The 20,903-nt window shown below is 55.3% G+C and overlaps 6 protein-coding genes across 7 annotated transcripts in view; 3 read left to right on the top strand and 3 right to left on the bottom strand.

Annotated features, from left to right (window-relative positions):
- PTSG_02372 overlaps positions 1 to 98 on the top strand; it is a 2,253-nt gene extending 2,155 nt beyond the window's left edge. For both annotated transcript variants that reach the window (XM_004996805.1, XM_004996804.1), the window contains one exon: positions 1 to 98. This exon is cut by the window's left edge and continues 175 nt beyond it. In XM_004996805.1, coding sequence (XP_004996862.1) covers positions 1 to 68 — 68 coding nt within the window. In that variant the 3' untranslated portion in view covers positions 69 to 98.
- A 157-nt stretch (positions 99 to 255) lies between these two features.
- Positions 256 to 6,886, bottom strand: PTSG_02371 (glutaminyl-tRNA synthetase-PA). Its single transcript, XM_004996803.1, has 20 exons — positions 6,791 to 6,886; positions 6,445 to 6,585; positions 6,004 to 6,122; positions 5,752 to 5,786; positions 5,346 to 5,522; positions 4,651 to 5,080; positions 4,402 to 4,508; positions 4,171 to 4,253; positions 3,834 to 3,971; positions 3,385 to 3,512; positions 3,095 to 3,182; positions 2,816 to 2,940; positions 2,611 to 2,683; positions 2,028 to 2,256; positions 1,727 to 1,875; positions 1,455 to 1,531; positions 1,215 to 1,269; positions 1,012 to 1,057; positions 724 to 800; positions 256 to 571 (listed from the first exon to the last, which is right to left on the bottom strand). Exons 1-20 carry the CDS (start codon positions 6,791 to 6,793, stop codon positions 512 to 514), a joined length of 2,340 nt encoding a protein of 779 aa, XP_004996860.1. The 5' UTR covers positions 6,794 to 6,886; the 3' UTR covers positions 256 to 511.
- Positions 6,887 to 7,258: 372 nt separating this feature from the next.
- Positions 7,259 to 9,745, top strand: PTSG_02370 (uncharacterized protein; the record flags this gene model as incomplete). Its single annotated transcript, XM_004996802.1, has 8 exons — positions 7,259 to 7,263; positions 7,368 to 7,431; positions 7,619 to 7,768; positions 8,058 to 8,188; positions 8,294 to 8,361; positions 8,566 to 8,843; positions 9,080 to 9,142; positions 9,395 to 9,745. 8 exons carry the CDS (start codon positions 7,259 to 7,261, stop codon positions 9,743 to 9,745), a joined length of 1,110 nt encoding a protein of 369 aa, XP_004996859.1.
- A 722-nt stretch (positions 9,746 to 10,467) lies between these two features.
- PTSG_11873 (uncharacterized protein) lies at positions 10,468 to 11,529 on the bottom strand (the record flags this gene model as incomplete). The annotated part of the gene is made up of 4 exons (XM_004996801.1): positions 10,468 to 10,585; positions 10,714 to 10,843; positions 11,088 to 11,283; positions 11,425 to 11,529. 4 exons carry the CDS (start codon positions 11,527 to 11,529, stop codon positions 10,468 to 10,470), a joined length of 549 nt encoding a protein of 182 aa, XP_004996858.1.
- A 154-nt stretch (positions 11,530 to 11,683) lies between these two features.
- Positions 11,684 to 14,485, top strand: PTSG_02369 (ADP-ribosylation factor family protein). The gene is made up of 7 exons (XM_004996800.1): positions 11,684 to 11,965; positions 12,158 to 12,252; positions 12,430 to 12,510; positions 12,658 to 12,731; positions 13,030 to 13,191; positions 13,444 to 13,514; positions 13,759 to 14,485. The coding sequence occupies exons 1-7, from the start codon at positions 11,938 to 11,940 to the stop codon at positions 13,800 to 13,802; spliced, it is 555 nt and encodes a 184-aa protein (XP_004996857.1). The 5' UTR covers positions 11,684 to 11,937; the 3' UTR covers positions 13,803 to 14,485.
- PTSG_02368 (uncharacterized protein) lies at positions 14,430 to 20,889 on the bottom strand. The gene is made up of 18 exons (XM_004996799.1): positions 20,678 to 20,889; positions 20,217 to 20,363; positions 19,823 to 19,913; positions 19,456 to 19,547; positions 19,180 to 19,258; positions 18,822 to 19,033; positions 18,430 to 18,570; positions 18,136 to 18,216; positions 17,758 to 17,918; positions 17,582 to 17,636; positions 17,380 to 17,430; positions 16,914 to 17,112; positions 16,537 to 16,646; positions 16,170 to 16,299; positions 15,666 to 15,751; positions 15,247 to 15,339; positions 15,032 to 15,115; positions 14,430 to 14,756 (listed from the first exon to the last, which is right to left on the bottom strand). The coding sequence occupies exons 1-18, from the start codon at positions 20,732 to 20,734 to the stop codon at positions 14,619 to 14,621; spliced, it is 2,007 nt and encodes a 668-aa protein (XP_004996856.1). The 5' UTR covers positions 20,735 to 20,889; the 3' UTR covers positions 14,430 to 14,618.
- Positions 20,890 to 20,903: the final 14 nt, after the last annotated feature.

Genomic DNA, 20,903 nt, shown 5'->3' with positions numbered 1-20,903 from the left:
ACGTGGGTGTGCGGTTCATGACGGAGAAGGAGTGCTTCCTTGGCAAAGGGGCAAGAAGCCATAAATGATTCTGTGTGTGTGTGTGTGTGTGTGTGTGTGTGTGTGTGTGTGTGTGTGTGTGTGTGTGTGTGTGTGTGTGTGTGTGTGTGTGTGTGTGTGTGTGTGTGTGTCGTTCCTGTTACTGTGCATGATGCACCCTTCCGGCCCATTCAGTGGCCGTCATGTTACATAGCGCTTGCTGTGCAAGGAGGAAGGGGCGAGTACAAACGTCTACTTTTCGAGCAATACAGCACACAAACCACAACACAGACAAGTGCTATTCCAAGCAAGCACCAGCAAATGGAGAAAGAGAGGGAGAGAGAAAAAGGAAGGGGAAAGGACAAGGCACAAGGCAAAGGAGGTGAAGACAGCGAACAGAGACACAACAATCAACACCAATTCCATGCACAGAAGCATCAGTTGCTGCTGGCGTCCATCGTCGTCGTTTCTCTGCTCATGCGTTGCTGCCGCCTCACTTTGTCTTCTTCTTGCCAGAGTCCTCACGCAGGGCAACGGTGCGGTTGAACACAATCTGTGGCAAGCAGCACACGATCAGTGGGCTAATGAGTTACACACACACGCACGCCACACACGCACACACACACACAAGACACACACACACACACACACACACACACACACACACACACACACACACACACACAGACACGCGCACACACAAACCTGGTCCTTCTTTGTCTCGGTGTCGACAGCAAAGTAGCCGATGCGCTCAAACTGGTACACGGTGCCGGGCGTCAGGTCTGCCATGGAAGTCGTGGTCGTGGGTGGTGGGCATGGCGCACGGAAGTGTGCACAAGTGTGTGAGACAAGGCACGATGTTCAGTGTTGAGACATGCACGCGCTGCTAGCTTGCACGAGCATATCCGCTCACTCACAGAGACAGACACAGACCCAGACAGACACGCAGACACTCACTCACATACACACTCTCACGCACACAAACACACTCACTGTTAACGCCCTCGTCGATCATGGCGTCAAAGACGTCGAGCGAGTTCTGGACATGGAATGAGCACGTGCACAAGTGAGTGAAAGGCAAAGTGGCCGTCGGAACAACACACACACACACACACACACACACACACACACACACAACTGGGCACGCGCGAGGTGCAGGGAGATGGCAGTTGCATGTGGTGCCGATGTCCGCGCACCTCGTTGACGTTCTTCATCATGTTGCCACCCTCCTGCGGGTTCTCTGTCTTGAACCTGAACGTGCAGCAGTGCATGGATGGGGGTGAACATGTGCGTTAACGTGCGTGATTATGTGTGCTACTGTCGAAACACGCGCACGCAGCCAGAACATTGTCCTTTTAGCATGGACTTGCCAACAACCGCACATGTGTGTGTGCGTGTGTGTGTGTGCGTGTGTGCGTGTGTGTGTGTGTACGTACAGCTGGTGGAAGACGAGGACCTGGGCGCGGCGGGGCTCCACATCCGGCGACGCCGACGACACCCAGTGGATAAATGCCTGCGCACAGATTCAGCAGTGGGTGAAAGATTGCGTGAGTGAGTGTGTGAGGAAGCGGGGTGCAGTGCACTCGATGTACGCAGCGCAGCGTCTCACGGGTACTCGCGCAGACAACAAAAGAGTCATCACGCCAAGATACTCACACGCTGACACACACACACACATACACACACAGACGCGCACATACATGCGTACCTTTGGCTTGTTCTCCTTTGTGGCGGGCTCTGCACTGACAACGAGCTCTGTGACGTTGCCGTCCGTGTCCTTCTTCACAGACTTGAGCGAGAGCACGAGGCCGGCGCCCTTGAGGCCAACCGGCTGCTCGGGCGTCAGCCGCTTGTACCCTGCACATCACATGGGGAACCAGGTCAGCGTGCAAGTGTCAAGAGTACGTGCGCGTGTTTGCAGCCAAGCGGCATCAAGGCATGAAGGAGAAGCCAACTCACGCAGACCCACAAACACACCACACACCGCACACACCAAACATCCAACGCACCCTTTGGCGGGTTCTCTGAGAAGTCGTCCCGGTCAATGTAGACGACGTTGCACATGTGCACGGTGTGCGTGCCCGCGGCCTCGTCAAGAGGGTTGTTCTGCATGGCCACCTCTGACGGGACGCAGTCGCCCTCAATCGTCACCTTGATTGGGTCCAGCACAGCCATGACGCGGCGCGCCGTCTTGTTCAGCAGGTCGCGCACGCACGCCTCAAGCAGCGCAGGGTGCGTCTGCAGACAGCACCGCAAACAAACAAGGTCGTGGCGGTGAGTGTGTGTGTGTGAATGCGGTTAGACACCGTGATTTGTTGTTGTTGTTGTTGATGATGATGATGACGATGACGCAAACGACAGCGCCGATGCAGATACGGAGTGCAGTGCAATGGTCTTCCACAACAACAACAACAACAACAACAACAACAACAACAACAACAACAACAACAACAACAACAACAACAACAACGACAACGACAACAACGACAACGACAACAACAACAACGACGACGACGACAACAACAACAACAACAACAACAACAACACGAGATGGTTCAGCAATGGTAGGCAGCACGTCATATGTAAACGCACCAGCGACTGGCTCTCTGTGACGCCGACTTTGTTGCAAAAGTCCGTGATGGCGGCGGGAGGGAACCCGCGGCGCCTGGGCGAGGCAGTGACGGCGCAACGCCGTTGCAGCAGGTGAGATAAAGCAATGCAGAGAACACACACCGAAACACAAAGAACACACACACAGGCACAGACCCGCCCCCCCCCCCACACCCACAGCTCCAACCTGAGGGCGGCGAGGGTGAAGAGGCGAGGATCGTCCCAGCCGCGCACAATGCCAGAGGCAATCAGCTTGCCAATCTTGCGCTTGGACACGAGCGCGTACGACAGGTTCAGCCGGCCGTACTCCCACTGCACACGTCACAATACAACAACGCACAGCCAGGGCGTGAGTGGCAGTGACAAGGGTGTGGTGAAACACGCAGACGAAGAAATCAAAGCCAAAACACACACTCAAACAAACACAGATACGCACAAAGATACACACGCGCACACAAGTACTGACCTGGACTGGGCAGTACCAGTCGAGGGCGTTGCAGAGCCAGTAGTAAGACGAGCGGCGGTTCTGGAACTCCTTCGTGCACAGCGAGTGCCTGGCACACACACACACACACACACGTACATATGTCAAAACAGCGATGAGTGAGACCTGAGCAACGCAAGCAGCAAAGGCAACAGAGGCAACAACAGCAACAGCAACAATTGCACGAGTACTTCGTTGCCAAGACGCAAAGACGAGGCAAACATCCTCTTCCCTCCCCTCCCTCGCTTTGTCAGCGGCACAAGTGCTCGCACGTGATGTTCTCCAGCGAATCGCAGAGGCAGTGGGTGAAGTCGTAGGTCGGGTAGATGCACCACTTGTCGCCCGTGCGCGGGTGCGGCGTGAACTTGATGCGGTACGCAACAGGATCAATCTTGCCGTCCTGTTGGGTCGTGGTGGCAGTGGAGATTGTGTGCACATGATAGGGTGCCATGCAGGCGCACGTGAGCATTGACAGCGGCGTCAACAAACAAACACACATTGCCATCATACACACAACAACAACAGCAACATCACCAGTGAAGTCTCAACCTCCCTCCAATACCACGCACAGCTTATGTGTGTGTGCGTATGCATGTGGATGTGCATGTAAATGTGGATGTGGATGTGTGGATGTAGATGTGTGTGTGTGTGTGTGTGTGTGTGTGTGTGTGTGTGTGTGTGTGTGGATGTGGATGTGGATGTGTGCGTGAAGATGTCTCACCTCCATGATGTGCTTCATGCGGAGTGTTGCCTTGCCCTCGTCAATGAGGCCGCGGCGCATGTCTTCAAACAGCTGCAGCGACTCGGAAATCGGCCGGTCCCGCCACGGTGACTCCTTCCGGTCTGCATACCCTTTCAGCTGCACACGCCACACACGCCACACACGTGGGCAAACATTGAGCAGACAAAAGGTACAATACTTGGCCGTCAGTGTCTTGGTTGTGGCGGAAGCGACACACACAAATACGCACACGCACACGCACGAAGTTCGGCCTCTTCACCACACCACCCCAACCCCCCAGCAGTATCAACAGGAGTACCAACAGCCACGCACACACCTCCTCGGCCTGCTGGTGGCAGACGTATGCCTTGTCGCGCTTGATCAGCTCAACAGCGGCCGCGTACAGCTCGTCGAAGTAGTCTGCGCACCACAAGCATGGTCAGGCACGCATGAGCACCCGTTGCACAGATAGAGAGAGAGAGTGTGTGTGTGTGCGTGCGTGCGTGCGTGCGTGCGTGCATGCATGTATGTATGTGCGTGTGCATGTTCATGTGTGTGCGGCCCTTACCGGAGGAGTGTGTGATTTTGAAGGGGGTGTGTCCGAGCCACGTGACATCGCGAAGAATGCCCCGGAAAAACTCCTCGTCCTCGGCCTCAGGGTTGGTGTCATCATACCTGGCAATCCCAGATGATTTTGTCACAGCAGTGAGCACACGTCACAACTACGCCACAAGTAACAGAACACCCCCCCCCTTAGACATTCACACATACACACACATACACACACACATACACACACATACACACACACACACACCTGAGATAGCAGTTGCCACCGCGGTCGCGGGCGTATGCAAAGTTGAAGGTGATGGCCTTTGCGTGGCCAATGTGGAGGATACCGTTTGGTTCGGGCGGGAAACGCGTGTGCACCTTGCCGCCGACAGCGTCGTAGTGCTCCTTCAGCAGCCGTACCGTGTTGGGCGTCAGCACATACCCGTCCGTCTGGTCGTTCTCGCCCACGCTGTGGAACTTGGCTGCGGCGCCCTTGAACGTCACTTCCTCGGGCGTGTCGGCGAGCTCGTCCTTCTTCTTCTTCTCGGCCTTTGGCTTCTTATCCTTCACCTTCGTCTTGACAGGCTTCTTCATGTCCTCCTCTGTCTTGGGGCCCAGCACTGCCAGCACCTGCGCGTCAACCTCGGCCTTCACCGCCTTCTGGTCCGCCCATGGCTGCAGCGCACGCACGCCACCTTTGCCCAACACATGCGCATGTGTGTGTGTATGAACGTGTGTGCTTGAGTGAGCGCGTTGGGTAAGCCGGGTGCGCGCACAGTGCGTAATGTGCGGTGTGTGCGCGCGCGTGTGTGCGTGTGTGCGCGCGCGTGTGTGCAGTTCATACTGATGCACGACTTGCACGCCTTGTGCCACTTGCATGCATGCATACGTGCACCATTCTCGACCACCACGCAATCGCCATCCCAAACCCCACACAACCTTTCGCTGGCGGCTGCTTACCCATGAGCTTGCCAATCGGGAAGCGGTAGCGCTGCTTCTTGAGCTCCGGCAGGTTGTCATCAATCACCTTCTTCACCGCAGCGGTGATGTCCTCGGCGGTGACAGTGATGCCAATGCCGCACGCAGACTCAAATCCGCTCATGTCACCGCGGCAGCCGCGGAAAAACGCAAGGGCAGCTGCACAGGGCATCCAAAACCAAGGGAAGCAAAGGGAAGCAGAGGGAAGCCAAGCAACGCGGAGCAAAGTGAGGGGTGAGAGCTGAAGACACTGGCGTTTCGTTGTGTTGCAGGCTTGTGGGGGTGGTGCCGCAATATGGCAGTGAGGGAGAGGAGGGGAGAGGGAGGCAAAATGGAGCAAGATCAAGGAGGCATGTGGGAAGACGGAAGCTTGAGCGCAGCTGCTCACCATCAAGCTGCGGCCTCATGGTAATCTGGTTGTTCCTGCAACATCCGCAAGCGTAGAAGGACAAGGAACGCACAAAGTAACATGAGAAGAGCGAGCGAATGGGCGCGAATGATGGTGGTCGAAGGGGCAGCCTTGTTCAATGTCGCTGCCGGAACGGAAGGACACATGTTAACATGCACATACACAAACTCTCTCACTCTCTCACCAACACACATACACACACTATCTCTCTTTCTGTGCGTGGTACCATACGTGATTGCGTCGTAGAGCTTGTTGATGTACTCCTCTGTCATGAACTTGCTCTTGGGCAGCAAGGAGGCCAGAGTGAACAGAAGCGTGGCATGACCGGAGTCCAGCTCATCCTTGCCATACTGTGGGGGTGAATGGAGTGAGCGAGTGTGTGTGTGTGTGCGCGTTGTGTGAGGGAGTGAGGGAGTGAGGGAGTGTGCGTGTGTGCATGTGTGTGTGTGTGTGCGTAGGTGTGTGTGCGTGCGTGTGTGTGCATGTGTGTGTGTGTGCATGTGTGTGTGTGTGTGTGCGTGCGTGCGTGAGTCGATGTTGGGCATGTGACAATCCAGAGATGCCAAGGCAAACATAGAAGCACTTGCGAACACGTGTGTGTACACGCACGCGCTGCTCCGAGGTGATACAAGCTTCTGCACACAAACACACCACAACACACCAAATACACACCTTCTCGAGGAACGAGAGGAGGGCGTTCGTGGTGACCTTGTTCTTCTCGACCTCGACGACCTTGGAGTCGTTGAGGCCAAATTTCTTCAGCTTATCCGCCACACTTGTCATGATGTCGTTGTACTCGTTGTGCTCCTGAACCTGGAGTGCGCGTGATGTGAGCGAGGTGAATGCGGGTTGTCGTGGATGCGAAGCAAGCAAGGAAAGTGAATCAAACCAACGCAAGCACAGCACAGCACAGCACAGCACAGCACAGCAAAGCAGAGGTGTGCGCCACCCACACCACCACACACAGCACCACCACCATGCCATGCCACGCAAACAGCAGCAGTTACACAGCTCGCACCATCCACACGTGAAAGAGAAGTTGCTGAAAATATCCATGAAATTTCGCAATTGACACAACACAAAACAACAAACAAACAAAACAACAGCAGTAGCCAGTGCACGGCGGGGAATGGGATGGATGGAGGAGACAGTTGCGGTTGCGTTTGGAGCGAGGTTGGTGTTGTTGGGCTGCAGTTGGCTGTGTGCGAGCTGGTTTGATCCCTATGACACCTCCCTTGACATCTTCTTCCAGTATGACAATGAAGCAGCCGACAACGACACCTTTCACTGCCCGTCCATCGTGCAAGCGTGCGTTGATGTTGATGGTTACATGTGTGCGTGTGTGTGTGTGTGTGCGAATGTGTGTGTGTGTGTGTGTGTGGACGTGTGTGTGCGTGTGTATGTGTGTGCGAATGTGTGTGTGTGTGTGTGTGTGGACGTGTGTGTGTGGATGTGTGGACGTGTGGATGTGTGGACGTGTGTGCGGATGTGGTGTGTGTTCACACGGATACTTGTGGTCATGCAACACTTCTTGCTGCCGCAGCACAGTGGCGTGTTGCTCGGATCTTACGTGTGTTGGCATGTGCTTGGAACAGGCTCGCCACATGGGATGGCGTGTACTTTGCCAACATTGCGTGCCACGGCTATCAACATGAGCAGGTGTGGACAATGCACCCACAGTACCAACATGTCTTTCAATACCTTGTCAACCACAAGCACCACGCGCATTCTCTCGCAGCGGCATCCACGCCGCTACTGCTTTGAATCACACCGCCTCACTGTCTTTATAATGTGTATGTGTATGTGTGTGCGTGTGTGTGTGTGTGTCGCATGGCTTCTGGTGCAGAACTTTGCGTTCTTCCCTGGTCTCGCAGCGATTGGCTCGTGGGCGCGAGGGATGCCGTCTTGCCGGTGCTGGGCAGCAGCCAGCATTGAGGCGGCCAACGCGGTTGCATTCTTCCTTGCCACTGCCATGTTGTTCAAGCTCACACGCGAGGTGAGGTTCCCAATGAAGAAGACAGTGCAGCGTGTCATGGCTCTGGACTCACGCACGCAGACACACAAGAAAGCAGCCACAACCACAACAGCGTCAATGCATGCAGACACTCACCCATGTAAAAGCGCGCATGCATTTGTAGACTGACGTACACACTCACTCACTCACTCACTCACGCACTCACTCACTCACTCACGCACGCATGCACTCACACACTCACGCACACACGCATGCACTCACACACACACACACACACACACTCACTCACACACACACACATGTGCGACAGGTGATGGGCAACGAGAGGGATGCGCGTGTTGCTGCGATGTTGTTCGCTGTAAATCCGGCGCTGCCATTCTTTGGCGCAGCCTACACAGAGTCCATCTTTGCGCTGCTCGTCTTCTCTGCACTGTATTGGCTGTTCAGAGGCAACTTTTACTGTGACGATGTCTACGGCGAGGATCAAGGCCACACAGTGGTCGAGACACCTCCCAAGACCCCGGCGTCATCTGCTGTGCTGCTCAGGCTGCTGCCTGCAAGCATTCTCTTCGCACTGGCAACGTGCATGCGGTCCAACGGCGTTGTCACTGCAGGTGCGTCTAGATGCACCTGCCAGTTTCACTTTGATGAATGTGGATACAAAGAGCCACTCGCCACACAACACCTAACGCACACCACACGCACACCCCATCAACCCCTCCTGCCACAACGCTTCTTGTCCAACTCCTCCTGACCCGACAGCTTTCTCGTGCGTGCGTGTGTCTGCTGCTGCTGCTGCTGTTATGTACTCCGTTTAGGCTTCGTTGTCCACTTTGCGCTGTGCACGTCCTCGTCAATCCCGCGAGCGCTGGCCCGTGCATGTTTCGGGGTAGCGATCATCGTTGCTCCCTTCATTGCGTTCCAGGCATACGCCTACACTGTGTTCTGCATCGACCGCACGGGTGATGATGGTCACACAACTGTTGCATATGATCCGCCACCACCATGGTGCAACAGCACCATTCCTTCCATCTACGGGTACATTCAACATCATTACTGGCACGTCGGCTTCCTCCAACAGTACCAGGCAGCGCAAGTGAGCACGCCCATGCTGCTACTTGTGTGTGTATGTGTGTGTGTGTGTGTGTGTGTGTGTGTTTGGGGGTGATGGGTGTGTGTGTGTGTGTGTGTGTGTGTTTGGGGGTGATGGGTATTCACTTTTGGGACGCGCATACACCCACTCCTTCCCTCCTATCCACTGCCAGCGCCTTTTCCCGTTCCACATCAACACACACACACACACTTCACATCACACACACGCACACATCACAGCTTCCCAACTTTGTGCTTGCTGCACCTGTGATGGTTGCATCTGTCGCTGCCGTGTGGACGCACGTGCGGTTGAAACCGGAGCATTTATCCACCCTCGCTCTTCGCGGGCCCGTGGGTGATTGCATCACGGACGCCATGGTGCCCCTGGCCTCGCTGCTCCGCCACGCACGCCATCAGAAGTCGCCAGCGCCACAAGTAACCGCGGCAGCTGCAACAACAGACACATCGCCACCAGCAACAGCTCCAGCTTCAGCCGTCCAAGCACACGCACGCGTGCATTCACAGCACCATCACCACGGTGCGCGCAAACGCCAGACACAACAGGGCCACAATCGCACAACGATGATGGCGACAACGACAACACCTGCAATCACGCGTCCGCCCCGCACTCGTGCTCATTGCAATGCGACCGCTGGCGGGTTTGGGGATGGGCGGGTGTTTGTTGTTGCCGTGTACCACGCCTTTCTGTCGCTCTTTGCGCTGCTCACCATGCACGTGCAAGTGTCCACGCGCCTGCTCGCCTCTGCCTCGCCGCTGTTGTACTGGTTTGGCGCCCATGTGTTTCGCACGGGTGCGTGGTGGCAAGGAAGTGTGTGGCTGCGCGTGTCGCTTGCATATGCCGTCATGGGGACTGCCCTGCACGCCCTTTTCCTCCCATGGACGTGACATGCATGTGCGTGTGTGCTTGTGTGTTTGGATGTGCATGTGGATGTGGATGGATGGATGGATGTGTGTGTGTGTGTGTGTGTGTGCTTGTGTCCAATTGTGTGTTGCACATTACATCACGACTGTAGAAGTGTCAGCGCTTGCATGTGCATTTCTTCATTTACGTGCAGTGTGGACTGCTCGGTGAGGGGTCTCAGTGTGCATGCCAACATGCGCATTCAGATGTGAAAGCAGGGGATGTGGCTCACAGGCATAGGTAGTCGATTAATAAACGAATAGGCATGATTAAACAAGGCAACACAAGATGGAAGCAAGAACACAGCAATACTGCCGCTGCTGCTGGTGGTTGCTGTGCGGATTGTGTGTGTTCGGGTGAGGGTGGAAGTGGCGGAAATAGGTCATTGGTGTTGGCTACTGAGGTGCAGCAAGCGCGGCAACAGCGCGTTCAGCTGCGCCATTGTCTCCTCCTGCCCGCGGGACAGCCTGCTCTCAAGTTGCTGACACCACCACAGGTCAGGGAAAGGGGGGATGGGACGAGGTGTGAGTGCGTGAGCGTGTGTGTGTGTATGTGTGTATGTGTGTGTATGTGTGTGTGTGAGTGCGTGTGTGTGAGTGCGTGTGTGTGTGAGTGCGTGTGCGTGTGAGTGTGTGTGTGTGTGCCTGTATATTTGGCGTGGGGAGGTACGAACACATGCGAGATGGTGGGATGCGTCAGACCACATTTATGCTACCTTGACAGTGTCACTGACGGGAAAGGACATGGCAGCTTGGACTTGGGCGAGCGTTTGGCGAAAGTGGTGCAGGTCTCTCAGGATGGACTTGGCAAGGTCAATCATGGCCCTGCATGCGCATGTGTGCGCGCGCGTGTTTCAAGGGATGTGGTGTGAGTGTGCAAACACACACACACACACACACATGCACACGCATACACATACACACACGCGCGCACAAGGAGGATGTCTACTCACTGGTGGAGGTGTACGGGGAGGTCGATGAAGTTGCTGGGTTGTTTCGCGAGCTTGGTGCGAATGGCGTCTTTCCTCGATACAAGCATGCTCAGGTGTTCCGACAGCGAATCAACCTTCCCTTGCATGCCCTCTGGAAGAAAGAGAGGGTGTGTGTGTGTGTGCGTTTTGGGAAAGCGAAGAGGATGAGGAAGGCCGAGGAAGGATGAGCTGCGACTCTGCGCAACCTCCGCAGCTCTCAACAGCACACACACATATATAACAACAACCACACACTCACACACTTGCACACACTTGCACACATCACACACCTCCACACACACACACACACACACACACGCACACACACATACGCACACACGCACGCACGCACGCACCGAGGGCTTCTGGGGAGAGAAGGCGAGCAAAGCGAGAGCTGTTCTCCTGGTGCGCAGCTTCTAACTTTGCAGTGTGGAGCCGCTCCAACAATTGGAGGTGTCTCTCCGTCTTTTCAATCATCTCCAATGATGGATGCTCAGCCTGTCTTCTGCTCTGCGCTGTTCCCGGCTGCCCCGCAAGCGCATCTTCCACCTCCTGCAAGCCAACAACAACAACGTAACGGTCACGCTTGCCAGTGAGCGCACGAAAAAGGCTGCATGGTGTTGCTGCCGGCGCTGCAACAGCAGCCACCACAAACCACAAGGGCACAAACTACCGCTCGCTTCATCAACGCACCGCATGAGAGAGGTGGCCCGTGCCCTGCGCCAGCGTCAGCAAGCGATCCGAGCTGCCAAGGTCGAATGCAAAGTCATACGTGTCCGACTGCCAAGGGTTGGCCATGATGTGTGTGTGTGTGTGTGTGTGTGTGTGTGGCGTGTGTGTGTGTGTGTGTGTGTGTGTGTGTGTGTGTGTGTGGTGTTGTGTTGTTTGAATTCGTGCAGCGCCGTCATCTGGTGGATAGCGACGGTTGTAAAATTTCAGTGCGCACTAATCGCACGGTTCAAGCCAAGCGCAGCGAATCGTATATTTGTTGACTCATTTGCGAGCTGTTTTGCGCACCCACAATCAATCAAAAGAAGCCAACGCTGCAAACACAAGGTTTTGGAGAAGAGAAGACAGCGAGTGACCGTCGCTCACCCTGAGCTGAGACTCAACCTCCAGACAACACACAGCCAGCTGCTGCTCCTGCTGCTGCCCCTGCTGTTGCGGCTTTGAACACCCCCCCCCACGCAGACACAACACACAGCCATGTTTGAGTGGTTCGACCGGTTCATCGGTGAGTTTTAATCAGCGATGGTGTGTGTGCCTGTGTGCGTGTGTGCCTGTGTGCGTGTGTGCCTGTGTGTGTGTTTCTGTGTCTGTCTGCGCGGCTTATAGGATGAAGTGAGAAGTGAGCAGGAATGCCGAGCACAGCGCTGACTGTCTGTCGACCACCTATTGTGGATGCATGTGTGCGTGTGTGCTTTAGACTGGCTCAAGAGCCTGTTTTGGAAGGAGGAGATGGAGCTGACCTTGGTTGGCTTGCAGAACTCTGGCAAATCAACTTTTGTGGACGTCATCGCGGTAAGCCCAGCAGTTGTGTGCGTGTGTGTGCGTGCGCGCGCATGTGTGTGCATCTGTGGGTGTGCGCGTTTGTATGCATGCGTGTATGCTGCATGTGTGCAAGCAAGCAAGCACCTACATTGCTGCGCACATGATGGCGCTTATGTTAACGCGTGCTTCTTCACGTCCGCTTTGCAGTCTGGCAAGTACAACGAGGACATGCTGCCAACTGTTGGGTTCAACATGAGGAAGGTGACAAAAGGCAACGTCACAATCAAGGTGAGGAAGACCCAAACATGACAGCGCTGTGAACGATGAAGGCTGCAGTGTCCTGATCGCTCTGTCGAATAGAATAGGCCCTGCGTACAATGGTTGCGGTTTTCTCAATAACCTGCCTGTCTTTCCGCTTGCGTGCCTGCTTGGCAGCTGTGGGATATCGGTGGCCAGCCCAGGTTCCGCAGCATGTGGGAGCGGTACTGCAGAGGAGTCCAAGTCATCTTGTAAGCACATGCACGAGCGCGAGTGTCTATGTGTGTATGCGTGTGTGTGTGCGTGTGTGTGTGTATGTGTGTTATGTGTGTGTGTGTGTGTGCCATGTGTGTGTGTGTGTGTGTGTGTGTGTGTGTGTGTGTGTGTGTGTGTGTGTGGCCATGTGTGTGTGTGCTTGTATTTATCACTTGAGGACGTCTTGCTACCCCACTTGTGTGCTCTGTGCTGCCCTTTGGACCTCATTCATGATGGCCCTCTCGACTCACGTGGCTGCTTCTTCTTCTTCTCGATTGCTGCCAATGTTGACAGGTACATGGTTGACTCCGCCGACACAGAGAAGCTTGAGGCATCCAAGCAGGAGCTGAAGAGCCTGCTCGAGAAGCCGCACCTTGCCGGCATCCCTGTTCTTGTGCTCGGCAACAAGAACGACCTGCCAAAGGCGCTCCAAGCCGATGAGCTCATCCAGGCCCTGTACGTGTGTGTATATGTGTGTGTGTTTGTGTGTTTGTGCGTGGGTATGCGTGTGTTTGTGTGCGTGGGTATATGTGTGTGTTTGTGCGTGCGTGAGTGTGTTTGCCTGTCTGTTCGTTTTCTTGTGCGTGTACATACCTTTCTGTGTACTTGTGTGCTGTGCGCTCACCTCGTATTCCCTTGCATTCTCTCTCTCGCTCTCTTCTTCCTTCTCCCTCCTCACCGTGTCCCCTCATCCCGTTAACCGAGCAGTGGCCTGAAGGACATCCAAGACCGGGAGGTGTGCTGTTACAGCATCTCCTGCAAGAGCAAAGTCAACCTCGGTGCGTGCACTTCAGCAGCTTGGGTCTTCTGCAGTGGCAACAGCCGCCTGTTGCTGCTGCTGCTGCTGCTGCTGTTGTTGCTGCTGTTGTTGTTGTTGTTGTTGTTGTTATTTCTCGGCTCTTCTTCGTGCCCTCGCCGCAGCACACACACACACACACACACACACACATATCCTTGTTTGCGCGCGTACTCACAACCGCTACCGACATTCCCGCCTCTTCTTTTTGTGTTTTCATGTTCCAGACATCACATTGAAATGGATCATGCAACACGCCAAGGCATCGTAATCCCCAGCGCCCCTTCCCCACACACCGGCCGCTTGTGCAAACACGACCACCACCTCCCAATGTGTCTTCGTTTCGGCCCCCTCGCACCATGCATGCATATCCTTTGCGTGGCTCGGCACACGCTCCGTGCACCCCCTCCTCTACAGCATCACCACGCCACTTTCTCTCGTCCTTCTTCTTGTGCCACTCCTGCGGCCCATTCAACCCCACTTGCATATCTTTTCGTTGTCTTCGTTTCCTTCGTTCTTAGGCCCACTTACCCCCTCCGCTGCCATGCTTCCACCCCCTCCCCCTTTTCTTTACCCTTTGCCGTGCGCATGTGTTTCTTGTCCATTATGTGTTGATGCGTCTGCCGATGTGTGTGCGCCTCTCCACGCAAGCAGGCGCTATGGGAGGAGACACGTGGTGTTTTGCATCATCCCATCTCGCACGCACATGCCAGCGCTTTGGACTCCACACACGAACATACACATACAGACACAAGCACCCTCATGCAAGGCGTCTTTCTCTTACTTCGACGGCCATCCTTGATGTACACGCAACAGCTGTTATGCTTCTCTCGCCTGGCCTCTCCTTCCTTTCTTGTGTTGCGTCGTTGCTTTCCTCGTCTCTAACCGTTTGCACCAGTACAGCTGCTCTGGTTTATGGTTCTTTCACGCCGTATCACAAACCCTCAAACACAAACAACAAGAGGAGATGGGGAGGGTTCTTGCATGCTTATGCTTGCATGCATGCTGCACACGCACGCATTTCATGCAGGCAACGGTGAGCGTCTCGTTGCAAGGCGCTCCGCCTGCTACTCCTTTCCTCCACATTTCACTTCTGCACTGGCTTGAGGAGCGCCGACACGACAGACTTGACGTTGAGTTTGCGGAGGTCAAAGTAGTGCTGTCCCGTTCCCACAAACACGATGGGCTGGCCCGTGATGTATGTCATGGAGATGGACGACCCAACCTGCCAGCCATTATTGTGTGTGTGTGTGTGTGTGTGTGTGTGTGTGTGTGTGTGTGTGTGTGTGCGTGTGTGTGTGCGTGTGTGTGTGTGTATGTGTATGTGTGTATGTGTGTGTGTGTGAACACGTGGTGAGCGTGCTGTGTAAAGGTTGCGTGTCGTTATCCCAACGGCAAGCGCGATGGCACCACCACCACCACCACCACCACCACCACCACCACCACCACCACCACCACCACCACCACCACCACCACCACTGAGCAGATGCGAGTCCCCACCTTGTCGTCAACAGTGTCGAACTTTGTGAGAAGAATGCCGTCAATCACGCGCGGATTGCGCTCCTCAGAGTAGTCTTGCAGCGCCTGGGGGACGTGTCATGAGAGGTGAGGAGGGGCGGGGTGAGTGTGAAGGTATGAGGTGACTGTGATTGTGAAAGGTCGTGTTCAAGCATGATTGTGTCGTGAGCAGGTGAGGGGATGTGCAGGTGACGCACCCGGTTGAACTTTGTCAGCTGATCGACGGCCTCATTACCGACGAGCGCCTCACCGACGAAGAGGACGAGATCCGGCTTGTTCGTTCGAATCAGCTGATTGACCAGAGGAAGCAAATGTACAATGTGTGTGTATGGATGTGTATGTGCGTGTGCGCGTGTAATGTGTGTGTGTGTGCGTGGTGTGAGGGGATGGGAGCTCCAACAAACAAGAAGGCAATACGTTCAGCAATAAACTTGAAACAGAAACGATGACACATACATACATACATACATACATACATACATACATACATACATACATACATACATACATACATACATACATACATACATACATACATACATACATTACATACATACATACATACACACACACACGTACGCATGCACATACACACAGGCATACACACTCTCTGCACCTGTGTGAGGGAGCGCATGAGCGGGGCGTTGTCCTGCATGCGGCCGGCGGTGTCAATCAGCACCACATCATACTTCTCCGATTTGGCTGTGAGACAAGAGGGGATGGATGGATGGATGGATGGATGGATGGATGGATGGATGGATGGATGGATGGATGGATGGATGGATGGATGGATGGATGGATGGATGGATGGAGGGATGGATGGATGGATGGATGGATGGGACGGGGTTTGAGAGAGAACGGTGTCATTCAATATGAGGTGCTGGAATGACGTCACAACACACAGCATCGCAATTTGCAAGCACCGGCGCGCAAACACAACACAACACAACACAACACAACACAACACAACACAACACAACACAACACAACACAACACAACACAACACAACACAACACAACACAACACAACACAACACAACACAACACAACACAACACAACACAACACAACACAACACAACACAACACAACGCAACGGGCAAAGAAAGCATGCGTGCTGACCGATGCGGATGGCGTCTGCCGCGACCTCGGCGTCGTTCCTGCCGTACCCGCGGTCGTACACAACCACGCGCGGGTGGGCATCGTCCGTGTCGTCCAGCATCGTCCGGAGCTTGCGGCAGTGCGTGCGCAGCTGATGGAATGGAGGCAAGGAGGGGGGGGGGCGGAGTGAGGAGGGTGTGGTGGTGAGAACAGAGTGAGGGAGGGGGAAACGAGCGCAGTCGTGCATTGTGGTCTGGCAGCCTCTACTGCCAGCCAAGGAGGAGGAGGCAAACATTCACGACAACACACACACGCACACACGCACACACACACACACAACATGAGAGGGCGGCCACGCTACGCACACGTGTGTATGTGTGCTTCTGACCTGCTCGACGGCGCCGGAGCGGAATGTGTCGCACGCCGCAATCATCACCCGCATGTTGTTGCTCAGCAGCCAAAACGCAATCTTCGACAAGTTTGTCGACTTGCCAACGCCTGCGTAATGTAACGAGCATCCGGGCGTGAGTCGCATTGTGTGTGTGTGTGTGTGTGTGTGTGTGTGTGTGTGTGTGTGTGTGTGTGTGTGTGTGTGTGTGTGTGTGTGTGTGTGTGTGTGTGTGTGTGTGAGCATGCAGGCGTTTGTAAGACGAAATATGAAGACTTCAGGCTCACTTCACACCACTACCACCGCCACCACCGCCATAGCCGCCTCCACCACCATGAAGCCGTAATGATGATGACGGTGGCGCTGTGGGATCTGACCGTTGACGCCGCAGAAGACCATGCTGAAGGGCCGCCCCTCCTGCTGCGCCGCACGCACGTCCCGCAAGATGTCAATCTGGCGCTTGGGCGACAGAATCTGCGTGAGCGACTCCTCAAGGGCCTGCTTCACAACAGACTTGATGGTGGTGAAGGTGCCCTTGGTGCGCCCCACAAGCTTCTCCCCCACAGACGCGCACAGCTGCAGCACACACACACACACACACACACGCATTATGGTTGCGGCAATGTTGTGTTTGGAAAAGCGCGAGGAACCATGGAAACGGTGGGCGCGTGAGTGCATGGAATGAGGAGCAACAAATGCTGCGCAGGAGCGAGCAACTGGCAAAAAACAGAACAAGCCACACATACCCAAATGTACGAATAGTGTGCTCTGTACGAGCACGTGTGTGTGAATGTGTACATGTGTGCGTGCATGTGTGTGCACATGTGCGTGTGTGGTTCACACCTTTGCAGCAACGTCTGCTGCCACGTTCTTCGCCATCAGGTGCTGCTGCATCTGTTGTCGATAATGGTGACAACATTGACATGGCATGTGAACTAATGATACGAGAGATGTGTGGTTGAGCAAGAATAGTAGTAAGACGAGTGCAAAGCTTGCAGCGGCGTACAAACACACACACACACACGCGCGCGCGCGCGCGTCGAACCTGATCGAGGATGGGCTGGACGTTTTCCTTCGTCATCTCCGACGTGCCCGTGATCCTGCACACACACGCACGCACACACACACACATACACAAAGAGTGGTGAGAACCTGAACGAACAGAACCAACGTTGACACACACGCATGACACACGCAGACCCCAGCAACCAGCGCGCTCACTTCCTGAAGAGGGTAAAGAGGCTGCCTGTTGTTGTTGAGGCGGAGGCGTTGGCTGCGTTGCCGTCGTCATCGCCGTCCTCCTGCCCAAGCAGCTCCTCGTCGGCGTCAAAGCCAAAGTCGACGTCCTGCACGCCCTCCGCCATCCGCGCAGCCTGCCGCTTCTGCACCCGCAACACCAGAGGCGGAGGAGGAGGTGGTTGTGGGGGGGGGGAGGAGGTGGTTGTGGTGGTGATTAATCGTGGTGACTAGTGACGATTTTGGTGGTGGTGGTCACGTATTGGAAGCACAAGCGGGTTCGCAGAGGACTCAACACGCGTCCACACGCAGCCACGCACAACCATGCGAGCGAGATTGGAGCAGCAAGTGCAGGGAACTGACGGCCTCGGCGATGTCGTCGGCGCTGATGGCGTCTGCTGCCTCGGGCCGATCGTCGGGGTCGCAGTAGCTCAGCTGCGTGTGCTGGTGATGATGGAGAACAGGAGGCGAGGAACGTACGGCAGGGGGGAGGAGAGGCAGGGAGCGCACATGGATTGGATGGACGTTCGTTGAGGGAGGATGGGGTGAATGTGGTGTCGCTAATATTCGCGCGGGTGCAACCTCGTCAACGCACAACTCACGTGCACAGAACCTTGCAACACGCAGTCGCTCACGCACGCACACCACACCCCTCACCTTTGTTGGCTCGACGCGTGTGCTGACGCGGCTGCGGGGCGGCGGGTTGGCTGGTGACGACGACGATGATGATGATGGCTGCTGCGCCGCTGATCGCGGCTTCTTTCCACCGCCGGAGCGACGGCCCCGCACGCCTTTGTTCTGACAAGGAGAAGGCATGCATACGGAGGGAGGGGGGCGTTAGCGACATGAACATCACACAAACGGGATGCAGCCATGTAGCCACCAAAACCACGAAACGATGGTGCACAAACACACACGCGAACACACACACACACACACACACAAACACACACACACACACACACACACACGCAAACACACACGCACACACACACACACTCACACAAACACACACAAATACACGCACGCACACGCACACGAGCGGGCACCTTGAGTGCGAGTGCGCGGCGTCTGCGCTGTTCCTCTGCAGAAACGGCGGGACCATTGCCACTGCCGGTCTTGGTTGCGTCACCGCCTGTCGTCGTGTCCTCGTCCCCACCGCTGCTGCCGTCATCATCGTCGCCCTCGCCACTCGACAGCTCGTCCTCTCCGTGACTCCCGCCACGCGCCTGCTGCCGCTCCTTTCGCAGCTGCTCACGTGCTGTGCACGCACACGCACGCACACATACGCACACAAACACACACACACATACGCACACACACATGTGTCCGCGTGAGCAGTGATCAAACCATATCCACAGCACACATGTGACGTATCGTGTAACGCCAGAGTGCGGCAGTGCACACCTTTGCGTGTGAGGTTGGAGCCCTTGGCTGTGTGTGCAAAGCGCTCTGTCTCCTCAAACGTGCGCATCCCGCGCGACGTCTGGCAATGGCAGCGCGTGTTGGTGAACATGTATGAGTGGATGGGTGTGTTCGTGGATGTGCGTGTGCACGTGTGAAGGATGACAATACACAAGGGTGAGGACGAGACTACGGACTGCAACCAAGCAAGGGAGGTGTCAGCAACGGTGCTTATTGTTACCGGCCCCGTTGACCGCCGCCTCGTTGGTCTGTGCTTACCTCCTCGGCGTAGTCTTGCTGCGCCTTTCCCAATGCCTTTTGGAACACGTTGGTGTAATCAAGCCCCGTAATGGTGCCCTGCTGCAACTCGTCTGCACAGCGCGGGGGTCAGGGGGAATTGGTGCAACAATCACCAAGAAGGAGAGAGAGTGTGTGTGTGTGTGTGTGTGAGTGAGAGAGAGAGAGAGAGTGTGTGTGTGTGTGTGTGTGTGTGAGGGCAAACATAGTGGATGCATGGGTGAGTGGGAAGGCGCAGATGTGAAGGAAATGCTGGTGTGTGTACAAAGGGGGTTGTAGCCAGGATGCTGCTGCCGACTGGCAGCTGGCGGTGCATGCACACGAACATCACGAGACAGCGGTATCCCACCTTGAAATCGTGTGACAAAGTCCTTCTTGACGACGTTCAGTAGGTTGTCGATGTACCCGCTCTCACTCTCGACGGACTTGTTGTAAACCGCCTATGGCATGAATGAAGCACAGCACGCGAGACAATGCCACGTCACATTGGAGTGGCAAACAAAAAAGCAGGCAGAAGCGATGAACAGGCAACACAGGTGTAGTCACGCAGGGCGAGTGCACACATGCACACACAACCGCACATCAAGTGGACAGCCTCACAGCCCGAAATACAACAACACAAACAAGTGATCACGCACACACACACACGCGCACACGCACACACACACACACACACACACACACACACACACACACACACACACACACACACAAGCACACACGCGCGCGCATATGAGACCCACCGCAAAGACCAAGTTGTTGTTGGCGTCGATGCGGTACTTGATGTTGTAGTTCTGCACGGTGTAGGAATCAGCAGTGGCACCGCGGCCCTCCACCAGCACGTCCTGAATGAACCCGTTGATTGGGTCGCCACTCAAGAATCCCGGACCCTTGGGAGTCGTGTGTGTGTGTGTGCGTGGGAGTTAAAGGGTGACAACGCATGTGCATGCACGCCGTTGAAGCTGAATCAAACAGCCGAGCTAGCCAGCAAGAAACTTACACCGCCACACCTTCAAACACAGTTTGCTGCAGACACACACACACGCACACACGCACACACGCACGCACGCACACACGCACACACGCACACACGCACGCACACACGCACGCACGCACACACACACACACACACACACACACACACACACACACACACACACACACACACACACACGCGCGCGCGCGCGCGCGCTTGAGATGGTACCTGGAAGCACCAGAGCACCAGGCCTCCCTGAGTGAAGATGGTAAACAAATCCAGCATAGCTGCGACTCGCTGATGTGATGTCGTCGTATCTGTCACCTGGCTGGCTGTTGTTGTGGGTGAATGAGTGTGCGCGGCCAAGCAAGCAACAGTGTTGTGAATTAGCGGTGTGTGTGAAGGACGTGGCAGCGTCGTGGATATGGCGTGGTCGTCACGACAGCATAAACTG

Source organism: Salpingoeca rosetta, assembly GCF_000188695.1.
Source record: "Salpingoeca rosetta unplaced genomic scaffold supercont1.5, whole genome shotgun sequence".
In the NCBI taxonomy this organism is placed as follows: Eukaryota; class Choanoflagellata; order Craspedida; family Salpingoecidae; genus Salpingoeca; species Salpingoeca rosetta.
This window is presented reverse-complemented; position numbering and strand designations above follow the sequence as displayed.